The sequence below is a fragment of the Vigna angularis genome, chromosome 1 (assembly GCF_016808095.1).
Source record: "Vigna angularis cultivar LongXiaoDou No.4 chromosome 1, ASM1680809v1, whole genome shotgun sequence".
In the NCBI taxonomy this organism is placed as follows: Eukaryota; Viridiplantae; Streptophyta; class Magnoliopsida; order Fabales; family Fabaceae; genus Vigna; species Vigna angularis.
The window spans coordinates 28,110,994-28,124,150 of record NC_068970.1 but is presented as its reverse complement, the minus strand read 5'-3'; the positions used below and the strand labels follow the sequence as shown (position 1 = coordinate 28,124,150).

Below are 13,157 nucleotides of genomic sequence, written 5' to 3'. Positions count from 1 at the left end.
ACCTAACCCTTGACTTCGTCGGAGGAAAGGCGACGGTGGACAGCGGCGGTGGCGACGGCGGCGGTGGCGACGGCGGCGGTGACGGCGGCGGCGGTGACGGCGGCGGCGACGGCGGCGGTGGTGACGGAGATGACAGAAGCCAGATTTTGTCCCGCTCTTGATACCATGTAAAATAACTACATAAGTAGTTTTTATTTCTTAGATGATATATTACAATGTGTGATACTCTATAAATAGAGTATGTAGTAGGTGGGAATTAATCCCAACCATCAAAGTTGGGCTACACAGTAGCTACACAGTAACATATGCATAATACATTTCAACAGCCTTCATGTGTCCTTTTTATCCACAACCGTAACAACGATAGTTTGATGATGATTCCTTGTTTCCATTCTTCCCATTCTTAAATCTTCTTTTGACCTTAGACTTCATGAACTTTTCAAATTTCTTAATGAAGAGACCCATATTTTCTTCATCTTCTTCAGAGTCTTCTTCTTCATTAAGATGTTTGCTTTTATGAATCTCAGTTTTGAACGTCAAAGTCTTTTTCTTTCCTTTCTCTTCATCATCATTCAATCTCCCAAGATCCAGTTCATGTTCTCTCAACTTACCAAAAAATGCAGCCATTGACATGGTGTTGAGATTTTGTGACTCACTGATGGTAGTCACCTTTGGTTGCCAAGTCTTGTCCAAAGATTTAAGAACTTTTATATTTAATTCATCATTATCAAAGGACTTATCCTAACTCAATGAGATGATTCACTATATGCGTGAAGTACTTCTGAATATCTACAATAGTTTATCCCTGCTTCATGCGGAATATCTCATACTCTTGGATTAGAGTATTTCTTCTAGCTTTCCTAACATCATCAATTCCTTCATGGGTGACTCTCGGCATCTCCCACATGTCTTGAGCAGTCTTACCGTTGAGATCTTGTAAAATTCATCAACAGTTAAAGCAGATGATATTATGTTACGAGCCCTTACGTCCTGTTGGGATCTTCTTTTATCATTAGCATTCCATTGTTCACGCGGTTTGGATTCTTACAAATTGTTAATAAACATCGTAGGAACAAAAGGACCATTTGTGATAGTTTCCCAAATTCACTATCAATAGATTCCATGAAAATTTGCATTCTCACTTTCCAAAAAACATAAATTTCCCTAGTAAACAATGAAGGTATATTGATAGAGTCACCCTCAGCAAAGGTTTGATGTTGCTTTGTCATTTTAAATTACTATCAAAGCAAGCTCTAATACCAATTGTTAGAGCAGTGCAGCGAAATGGTTAACGTATGCAACAAACTAAAAAAGTGGTAAATTGGTTTCTTATCGCAAATAATACCTTTAATAATTTTCTTGTAAAATATAAATTCCTTAATAAAAATTTAAACAAATAAAAGAGTAAAGAATAGAGAAAATTGCACAGGTTATTTTTATACTGGTTTGGATAACAGATTCTACGTCTAGTTGTTAATCTCAAACAAGAATTAACGCTTAACTATCATAAACCAATAAACTGTTACAATTACAAAGAAAGTAAAATAGTTTAAGGTTAGAACGTTTCTCTTATTACCCCAAGAGATGAAACTCAATTCCCTTGAAACCCATAAGGGATGAACACCTCCTTTGAATGATTCACGAAGGATGAATACCTCCTTTAAATCTTCACAAAGGATGATTGACTTTAACTCAGCAACAACAACAACACTCAATCACACTCCCAGTGAAAGTTCTCCCTCTATGTCCACACCAAGTTCTCAAAGTCAACGCACAAGGGTTACACAAACCCTAGAACACTTATCAATGCACACAACAGATAAGATTTTTCAAATAAACGTATTTCGTATTTTAGAATGAGAGTCCCAATCCAATTTATAGAGATCTCACTCAAGTATACCTCCAAAAATTCGTTGTCAGCTAATTAACGTGTAAAAATCAATTATCTACTTATGGTAATTGATCATGCTTTTAATGAATGCTTAACAATCAAAAATTTGCTTAAAAATTCTCATAATTGCTAGTGATAATCAATTATGGCAAGTCATAATTGATTACTTATAATCGATTATCTTGAGTATAAAATGAGGTTTTCTTCAAAACGAATTTTAATGCAACCTAAGACAAACAATACATAGAATCAAAGATAAACCACATCCTATACATAAATCTACTAAATTACAAAAGCTTTAATACAAGATAAGTCTTCATGAAGATCTTCTTGCAATAAGATCACTTGAGATTTGAATTTGAGACATCACCAAAACTTCTCTTTAGCTTTATGCTATCACCGAGAAATTAAGACCTTGTGAGCCGATCCTTGAGCTACAGCAAGAGCATTAGCTCTTTGAGCTTGAATAAGTCTGAGAGTGATGCCAACATTGGTTGCCCCAAATTTCTCGGCAGAGTATCAAGAACTACCCCCTATAACACACCCAACATAAACTATTCTCTTCTTCCATTCTGTATGCTTTTCTAGACAACTCAAAACAGAAACAAAATAATAGTCAACAGTTAATAGATAGTATTTAGTTACCACTTTTAAACAAACTCAAAAAATTGAAAAAAAAATATAACTCAATATCATAAAATCCAATTCCAAAGTAGAACCATTGTTTCCAAGAAACAGTTGGTGACAATGTACGTACACCACCTACAAGTATGAATACACACTATTCTATAGAAAATCAAAATTGTTTTACAATTGTTAATAATTGTAAAAGAGAGTGAAAGTAATGTGTCGACGAAATATAAAGAATACCAAATATAGAGGTAAAAGGAATCGATTCTTCGATCATTCGGATTTGAGCCGCGTGATGATCCGAAACTGAAACAGTGGAATTCGGGTCGTAGAAGCCATGCTGCATGTGTTGACGCTCTTTTTCGCCATCGACACCACCCCTCTCTTGTCCCTCGTGACCCTAACTGCCGCCACCTGCACCGCCACATTCGCCTCCAACAACAGATCGGCCACTCTAAACCTTAGGTGGTGTGTGAGGGGTGGATGCGAAGGGAGGAGGAGAGTTGCACGCATGAGGAAGATGAGGCGAAGGTGGCAGAATGGAGTAGAGAGAAAGTGGTGAAGGTTGAGGTTGAGGCCATTGTAGAGGGAGAGAAAGAAAGTATTTGATTTGAGTGAGTGTGAAGAAAAATGATTACGAAAGAAGAGGTTTGGAGAGGAACGAAGATGAACTTTGAAAGAGAGAATTCGTAAGAAGATGCATGAAAAAATATGCGAAGAATGATCTAGAAGAATTTAGGGACTCAGAGAGCTTTTATGACAGGTGGTTTATAACCTACATGATATGTTTTAAACTTTATTACGAAAATGTCACTGCGTCCAACTTATTATGATAAGTGGTAAATTAAGCGTCACTGTAAAGGTTTATTATGACAAACCTTTATAGACCTGCTATAATATGTTTTGAACATAATTTCAATTTTTCCATCATGTCACCTATTATGACAAGTCTTTTAAAGTACGTCATAATAATTCTTACTTTCATTACGAAAATGTTACCGACTTATTATGACAAATAAATTTTGTGTCATAATAAGTTGTCATAGAATCTCTTTATTCTACCAGCATACCATCAAACTAACATATCGCATTAATAATAACACACATCACCGTCTAACAACCACACCAATACATGTGTTGCACTAAGTAAAATAAAATCAAATAATAACATAACACTAACACTTGTTAAACATAGAGAAAAGTATACTAAAGTCACAATACTATTTTATTCTACAATCCTATATTTTTCTTGAGTCTTACAAAACCCCATTCCTTTTCGAGCACCCGTCCTTGTGCCCTATCAGCTCTGCCAACACTTCAAGCAACGTGCCACCATGGCTGATGAAAGTTCAGTGGTCGCGGTAGGCGGTGATGATACAGTCTTTTGGTGATGCCAGCCTCCATGACCGCAGTGGTGGCCTCCTGGCCGTCGTAGAGGTGGCAGAAGCGAGTTATGCCTTGTAGAGAGTTAGCAGCGATCTCCATGCGGTGCATGAGGGCCATGTCACGGAAGAAGGAAAGGAGCTCGGAGGGAGAAGTGGTGATGGATGTCGATTGTGAGGGAGGCGTCGAAGGAGATCAGGCACGATGAGACGACGACGGATAACGGCTTGGCAAGAGTGGATCGGAGGCCGCGGCGGAAAAATTGGAGAGAGTCATTGGATTTGTTTGATTTTTGTGGTTTTTAGTTTTTGGTTTTTGAATGATGGAAGGAGGGGGTTGAAGGGTTTGGTGCAGTTGTTCATTTGTGGGACGAATTAAGTGGCGCCGTTTATAGGATTGTTTCGATTTCAATTGCGGAACTAAATTAAGCGATCTGTTTCACGAATATAGCTATCTGATTCACTAACCTAGTGTTTGAATCAATTCGATCCAAATTAATTTGCAGCTGTCACGTCACTGCATAGAGTTAGTGCTTGTTGAACCAATGTTGTTCTAGAAACGCCAAAAATAATCCAACAGCTGCCAAAAATAATCCAATTAAATTCGGCACTTTCCATTCAATGTTAACAACATTGCCATAAAGTGGAAAATCTGTTGGCCCATTCAAAACGAAAATCTTGGTCCTCCACCGAACAGATACTATTACACCGAATAAATTGATGTGAGGAGCTGCTTCGATAATAAATCAATCAACGTTCACATCTGCAACCTACTTCAACGAACAATACAGGTTCACATAAATTTGCTTCAACCGTAACCGTTGTTGGTAAAATTAAACCGCTTCATCAACCGTGTTTCTGCACCATACACCGTCGTTTAACTTGATCAAAGCATCAGCAGAAACTCGGAATTCAACCATAATTACAATTCTAATTGCACATGGGAACTAATACTGGGCGGGAAGTCTTTTAAAGAACGTCCCCGGGAATTCCAGTTTTGCCTGTCAAAATGACAAATTTAAACTCATTAATTATATTTTCGGATTAGTATATATAGCAAGAGTTTTCACCGAATTATGGAGAAAATAAAAAATCCAAAAATAATCGACTATAATTTGATAAATATTTAAAAAAATTAAATATGTTTCAAAGCTTTCAATTTGAAGACAAAATTAAATTTTCTTTATCTCTCAAATTTTGGTATAATTTTAAATTTTAAAAATAAATTAATATAATTCTTTTAATTTACATAATTTTTTTTAACGCGTCAATTTATGTTTTAGATTATCAACATCATTTAATGATTTAAAATATAGTTTAACATATAAAAGAAATTAACACAATTAAATTAAAATAATTATATTCATTGTTCAATTTCAAAATTAAAATTAAAATATATTAAAATTTTAAAAAATTAATAAATTTTAATAAAACAAAAACATAATTAACTATGTTTTAAATAAAATTATGAAGTTAGGTTGAATACTAATAAATAAATTTTCTTTATTGGTCTCAAAATTAATCTGAACAATCAATATGAAATTAATGAAAATAATAGTCATTTATTGACAATTAATAACAATAATGTCATTTATTAGCAATAGGTAGGTCTAGTAAGCTAAATATAATATTTATAAATATATGTTTGACGAAAAATGATAATAATTAACTCTAATTACTAATTTTTATTACAAAATTATTTCGAAAAGTCATCGACTTTTAGGTCTTGTTCACTTGAGTGGATTTGAGGGAGAGTAATTGAGGAGATTTGAGAGGATTTGAAATTTGTTGTTTATTTGAGTCAATTTGGAAGTAAGTGAGAATGAATTTGGAAGTAAAGTTTGTGAGAATTAGTGTAGGATTTGATTGACGTGACAAATTAAAAAAATTTACTTCCAAGTCCAATCTCATTTACCTCCAAATTCACTCAAATAATCAACAAAAAAATTTATTTTCAAATCTTCTGAAATCCACTTAAGTAAACAAGGCCTTAGGATGAAATTATGTTTTGGAGGCACTTCCCGCAGCTATGACAAACAGAAGAGAAAGAACATGATAACCTGGATTTTGGAGTGAATAACTTTGAATACTTTACCCAACCCCGGAGAAATTTAACCAAACATTTAATTGAAACTTTTAATCATCAAAGATAACACAATTTCGGACAGTTTGGTTTTGTCGCGACAAATATGAATTGAACAAGGGATGTTCTTGAGGCGCGTTAAAGGGAAAGGGGGAGCAGCTCCTGAACCAACGCATCCAAATTTGAGTAGGAAGAGCCGCCTTCTTCCACCGCCCGTTTTGCCATATGAGCAAGCAGTTTTGCTCTTTTTCTCATTCCCTCTGCTTCTTCCTCTGCCAATACCCTTTTCACAGCGTTTTCTACAGCATCCCACTTTATGCAACAATCCTCATCTCCCATAAAGCTACTCCATTTTCTAGCACCAACAGGCACACCAATCTTCAGCACATCAATCACCAACTTCTCATTGTAAAACTGTTCAGCACCCACAGGCCAAGTGATCATAGGCACCCCAGCTACCACACCTTCCAATGTTGAATTCCATCCACAATGAGTCACAAACGCTCCAATAGCTTCATGTTCAAGAATCAACGCTTGAGGTGCCCAACCTCTTATAATTACTCCCTTCTCTTTCGTTCTATCTTCAAATCCTTCGGGCACCCATTCTTCTTCATTTTTTTCTCTCTTCCCCACTACCCACATGAATTCTTTCCCTGACGCCTCAAGTCCCAAAGCAATCTCTCGAAACTGAGAATCAGGAAATTTCGTCATGCTCCCAAAGCACACGTAAACAACTGAACCAGTTGCTTTCGTGTCCAACCACTTTAAGCATTCATGCTCATCTTCTTTTCCTCCTCTATATCTTTTCTGCTCCTTGCAAAGAGACAACGGACCTATGGCCCATGCTCTTCTCCCAAATTTCTTCACATAATGATCTGCATAATCCTTCTCTAGTTCATGAAAGCTGTTAACAACCACCCCATAGCTCTTCACCTCTGATTCACGAATTTCCTCCCAGAATCTCTTCGCCTCCACGTCATCTTTCCTAAAAAAGCTTCCCACCTGCAACCTTGTCATTTTGATTTCACCAGGAAAATTAGGGAGAACGAATAATTCTGAGTCAAAAGAAATGTTCTTGTAAGGCTCGTACAATCTCATTACTTCGTAAGCACACAATGAGAAGAAACTCATCCCATGGAACACGAGCCTGGGAATTCCAAACTTGGCAGCAGAATCAGTTGCCCATGGGAAAAACATGTCTGCAACAACACAATTTGGGTGGTGGTGAAGCAACAGTTGCTCAAATGGCTCTTCCAGCAACCTGGTAGCCTTATGGAAAGCTGGCAATGAAGCTAGAGATGGGAGGGTGTTAACGTGTTCGCATCCTTCAGGTAAACCAGTCTCGGTGGTAGAAGGAAAGTTGATGGTTTGGATATTGATCTCTTTGGTTTGATGAGTTTTCGTCTTTTGTATAGCTTTGGAGATGTTTTGTTCATTGAGTGGGGTGGTGATTATGGTGGTTCTCACGCCTTTTGCAGCAAACACCATGGCCATGTCAACGCAAGGTATCATATGGCCATGAGCCAGGAATGGGAAGAAAAATATGTGCAAAGAAGCATTTTTGTTTGCCATCTTTCACACTTGAATATCCGTAAGATATTATTCAGATTATGCGCAGAAACAAGTAGAACGGGACTCCGTATATATGGCTCTGCTTGTCACATTGTTATTGAAAATAATGAGAAAAAAAAAAGGTTATTCCACACTATTAACTATCCTTTTGATAATTTTTATAAAAATAAAATATTTTAACAAAAGTTAATTCTTACATTTCTAAAAAAAGAAAAAAAGTAAATAGTAATAAGATGGTAATAAAAGAAAATGTGGTATCAAAATAGTGATATCCAAATAATAATATAACGGCCTTAAAAAAACCTAGGCACCCACCTTTCAATCCATTATAATAATATTATAATTTGTATTAAAATTTTATCGTATATTATTATTTTAACAAAAACCAGATGCACCCACCTTTCAATCCATTATACGTGTCAAAATATTATTATCCATTCTTTATAACTCTAACTTTCACTGGTTTTAGAAACTAGATATTTCCCTTAAATTTTTAATTAATGTCATTAGTTTAGAAATAATATAACCTAAAAAACAACATAATTTAATTGACTATCTATTTTAAAAATAAGAGCATGATGTAATTTTTCTTTTTTCTTGGAATAGATGTTCATACATCCATTTGGTAAGTGAAACTGCAATCGTCGAATTTCAATTACAGTGGTTTAAAAGAATTTTTCATTATATGGTTTCCTATCATGATAAGTGACATTTTAGGAAAAACAACAACAATATTCTCTATTAAATAAATCATTTAACTTTTTATTTAGGTTTAAACCCTTTAGTTGTCCCAATTTATGTGAGCTTTTCTCATTTTGATCTCATTCTTATTAGAATTTTCAATTGAGTCCTTATAAGTGGTAATTTGCATCAAATAAGCCCCTGTCGTTAAATTTCGTTAACGGGTTAAGTTTTTGCACATGTGAGAGGATGACGTGTTTTTTTCTTGAAACGTGGCTTGTTCAGAGTTTAAACGTGGCATTATTCGTTGAATTATTTTAAACGTAATAATATAAAATTAGGGAAATCTGAAATGGGATTTAGGGTTCAAAGAAATTGAATCTGGGATTAGAAATTTGAGAGGAGAGTGCATCTGAAGCTTGAGCGAAGTGTTTAGTGGAGAGGATACAGACTTGACTACGACTTTGGAGGTTCGTGATTGGAGTTTGGACGTCAAACGTGAAGTCGTTGTAGGTGTGCGTGAAGTGGAATTTACTGGAAGGTTAGTATGTGTACTTTACATAGATGTGAATTTAATATTCGGTTGTTTCTGTTGAAATCTGGGGATGCTTTTTTGAATGTGGGGTTGGGGTTGTCTGAAAATGTGGTGTTTGCATATTGCGGTTGTGGTCTCTCATGTCCCCATGTCCCCCATCTTTAAACCCTTTGTTTGTTCTGTCATTATCACTTTAATAAGCGGTATTTTTTTGTCGTTTTAGGGTTATTTGTAGGTGTAGAATATTGTTCATTGTGTTGTGTGTGATGGATGATATAGAGGTTGTTATTCACCATGGGGGGAAGTTCGTGAATGATGGGTGCCTGAAATATGAAGGGGAAAGTGAGACAATGTATTTTGATCCTGACTTATGGAGTTATTTTGTTGTAGTTAGTGTAGTGAAAAGTCTTGGGTACGACGATTTTAAGGATCTGTGGTTTTTTGTTGGATGTGGTCCTGTATTAAATGATAAGCTATAACCATTGTGTGATGACGTAGGTGCCATGCATATGGTCAATTTAGCTCACTTAAATGAACAAGTTCATTTATATGTTGTGCACACTATCTCTCAACCTGATGTGATTCACATGATTGAATACAACGTTGATGAGGGAGGTGAGGAAGTTGCACCTCAGGTTAATGAGGGTGGTGAGGTTGCACAATTTGCTGAGGGTGTAGATGATGGTTTGAGGAAAGTGTTGGATGAGGGGGTAGGTGGTGATGGTGAGAGGATAAAAGCACAGGTTGTTAGTCATACTGAGATGACAGAAGCAGCTGAAGATGAGGGTGAGAGGATAGAGGTTGATGAAGGAGATGTTGAGAGGACAGAAGCAGATGTAGTTCAGGAAGAGAGGATAGAGGTTGAGGAAGGTGATGTTGAAGGTGAGAGGACAGAAGCAGATGTAGTTCAGGAAGAGAGGATAGAGGTTGAGGAAGGTGAAGTTGAAGGTGAGAGGACAGAAGCAGATGTAGTTCAGGAAGAGAGGATAGAGGTTGAGGAAGATGACGGTGAGAGGACAACAGCAGATGAAGTGCATGAAGAGAGGATAGAGGGACAAGAACCTGATGTTGAGGCTAAGAGTAGAGAAGCAAATGAAGTTCAAGTTGAGGTTGAGAGGATAGAGGTTGAGGAAGCTGATGGTGAGAGGACAACAACAGATGAAGTGCAGGAAGATGAGGGTGAGAGCACAGAGGTTGAGGAAGGTGATGCTGAGAGGACAGCAGCAGATGAAGTGTATGAAGAAATGATACAGGTTGAGGAAGCTGATGTTGAGGCTGAGAGGATAGAAGCACAGGATGGTGAGGGTTATAGGTTAGATGGTTAGGCTTACAGAATAGAAGTACAAGACTTGGAGGATATAGAAGTAGAAGTCTTTGATTGGAGTACATCACGTGATGATGATGATGGTGAGATGCACAGTGAGGATGGGTTAGTAGACATAAATGTGTAGTGTGATGTAAGTGATAGTTCTGGTAATTTGGAGGTTGAGGTTGAACCTGTTTTACTTGGGTCTGAGTCAGATATGGAAGAAGATAATATTAATGATTCCATTTGGTTCAATGACGAATGGCAATCTGAGGACTTAACTTCTCCTGATATTAGTGATGAGGACAATGAGGATGAAGATGGGTATGGGCATTTTTCTACGTTTACTATGCCCAAAAAAATGATTGATTTCAACTGGGAAGTGGGAACATATTTCGTGCATAAACAAGACATCCTTGATGCCATCAAAAGTTATGCAGTAGACAATGGGAAAAATTTGAAACTTGTTAAAAATGATAAAAAAAGAATTAGGGTTAAATGTTTGGGATCAAAAGGAGAATGTCCGTGGAGGGCATATTTTGGTTTCATGGATGCAGTAAAGTCATGGCAACTGATGACTGTGGTTGACAAGCATACATGCAGTAGGGAACACAAGTTGCGAGTATTCAATGCAAAATGGCTTAGTAGAAAATTGGAAAAAACACTGAGAGAGAATCCTAATGTAAAGGGAGTTGATATTAGAGATAAAATTACTAGGAAATGGAATATAGCAATTTCTAAGAACATGGCTTACAGGGTCAAAGCCTATGCATCAGACGAAGTGGCTGGGTCCTTCAGTAAGCAGTATAGTAGAATTTATGATTATGCTCATAAGTTATTAGGAAGAAATCCTGACTCCACAATCAAGGTGAAAGTTGAGTCATATGATGGGAAATCAATCTTCAAGAGTTTTTACGCATGCCTAAAGGCATGCAAAGATAACTTTGTCTCATGCAGGCCAATCATTGGCCTTGATGGATCCTTTTTGAAAGGCAGACATCGTGGTGAGCTATTAACTGCTGTGGCTCGTGATGCAAACGACCAAATGTTGCCACTAGCGTATGCAATCGTAGAAGTTGAGAACAAGGAGACTTGGACTTGGTTTATGGAGCTATTGATTGAAGACCTCGGGTGGACTTGAGGTGTGTTCTTCACTTACAATCATATCAGATCAACATAAGGTAACTTCCATTATAATTATTGACTTCTATCTTATACAAATTTATTCAAATCAATACCATTTCATCATTTTTATTCTTCATTCACAGGGTTTGTTATAAGAAGTACAAGATGTTGTTCCTGGAGTTGCACAAAGATTTTGTGTAAGGCATTTATATGCCAACTTCAGGAAGAAATTCCCTGGAAAGAACCTGAAAAAGCTTATGTGGAGGGCAGCTATAGCAACCCACCCACAAAAATGGGAGAATGAGATGAGATGTATCAAAGAGGTCAACCAACATGCTTTCCGACACTTGTTAGTTATTCCTCCAAGGTTTGGCACTCTCGATTTACATAACTTGTACTTAATTTTTACTTTCTTGTTACTCAACATATTTATTGTGTGACATTCATCTTTATTGAAGGTTTTGGTCCAGATCAAGGTTCACAACCACAGCTCAATGTGATACTTTAGTTAATAACATGTCAGAAGCCTTTAACAGTGTGCTGGTAAATACGAGGACAAAACCAATTATTACAATGTTGGAGGAAATCAGACTATACATGATGAAGAGATGGGCCACTAATAGGTCAAGGGTAACGTCATTTAAGTCATCAATTTGTCCAAAAATACTGAGTAGAATACAAAAGGAGGGACTACTAACAAAGAATTGGATTCCCAAGTATCCAAAATTTATGACATATGTATATCTTTGTTTATGTTATCCGAGATAGTAAAAAACTAAAGTTACCTATTGATTGACAGCTAGTCTGCACAAAGGCTATTTGAAGTCAGACATGTGTCCCAAAGTGGGGAAAAGTTTGTGGTGGATGTAGATCAATATTCATGCTCCTGCAGGAAATAGAGCATCAGTGGCATACCTTGTGTACATGCACTGACAGTAATGAGGTTTCTCAACATAGATCCAGAGGACTACATACCTGTGTGCTTTAAAAAGTCTACATATGAAGAAATTTATTCCTCCATTATATATCCCATTAATGGAAACAACCTTTGGGAGGTAACCCAAAGTCCAAATGCCATGCCTCCATTAACAAGACAGATGCTTGGTCGTCCTAAGAAGAAAAGGAGGTTAGAGCAATGAGAGTTGAAGAAAAATAGCACCAGAATGTCAAAAGGGGGATTACTGAAGAGATGTGGCATTTGTAGGGAAGTGGGCCACAACAGAAAAAACTGCCCCAAGACAAACCAGGTGCAGGAAGAGGGATAACAACCAAGTTATTGCCTGAGGGTGAAGCAGATGGACAAGAACCACTTCTGAGTTGAAGATTGTTATCTGTTTTAGTAGTACCAAATGTAATAGGGCAAAGTTTGATGTTTATCATCTTACAGACATGTCTTCTAAACAATGCTTTAATGTTTCAGTATGTAATAGACTATTCAATCGTATTAATATACAAATGTTCAGTTCGAAGCCTATGCATTTTCTTTATTCTCCTGATATTAAATTTTATTATTTATCATCATTGTGCCCTTAGTTCAATTCCTCTTAAAGTTCTATTTACTCAGGTCCCAAGAATATAGTATTTTCTATGTTTTATTCACAACTGTTTTACAGGTTGTATGTTTTATTCAGAAGTGTTTACTCAGCCTTTATTGAGAACTGTTTTACAGTTTCTATGCACATGTTATGTTATACATACGACAACTGGTGACAACAAAATGATACCAAAACAATAAAACTGATTTTTCCCAAATTATCATTTCATTCAAGATCTGAAACTGATACATCTTCATTGCAGAAAACATAAATACATTAAACAGAATTACACTAAAATTATGAACCCTACTACTAATACCAAAACAGACCTAAATTATCAAGCTCTTCCCATCAACATTGCAATTATAATGATGTTCATCACACATAGAACACTAACAACCCCAACCAAAAATTTAA

General features: G+C 36.5%; 1 protein-coding gene across 1 annotated transcript; it reads right to left on the bottom strand.

The window, feature by feature from the left end:
- Window positions 1-6,009: 6,009 nt before the first annotated feature.
- On the bottom strand, window positions 6,010-7,652 carry LOC108341379 (scopoletin glucosyltransferase). Its single transcript, XM_017579066.2, has one exon. The coding sequence runs from the start codon at window positions 7,556-7,558 to the stop codon at window positions 6,125-6,127; it is 1,434 nt and encodes a 477-aa protein (XP_017434555.1). The 5' UTR covers window positions 7,559-7,652; the 3' UTR covers window positions 6,010-6,124.
- Between the last annotated feature and the right edge of the window lie 5,505 nt (window positions 7,653-13,157).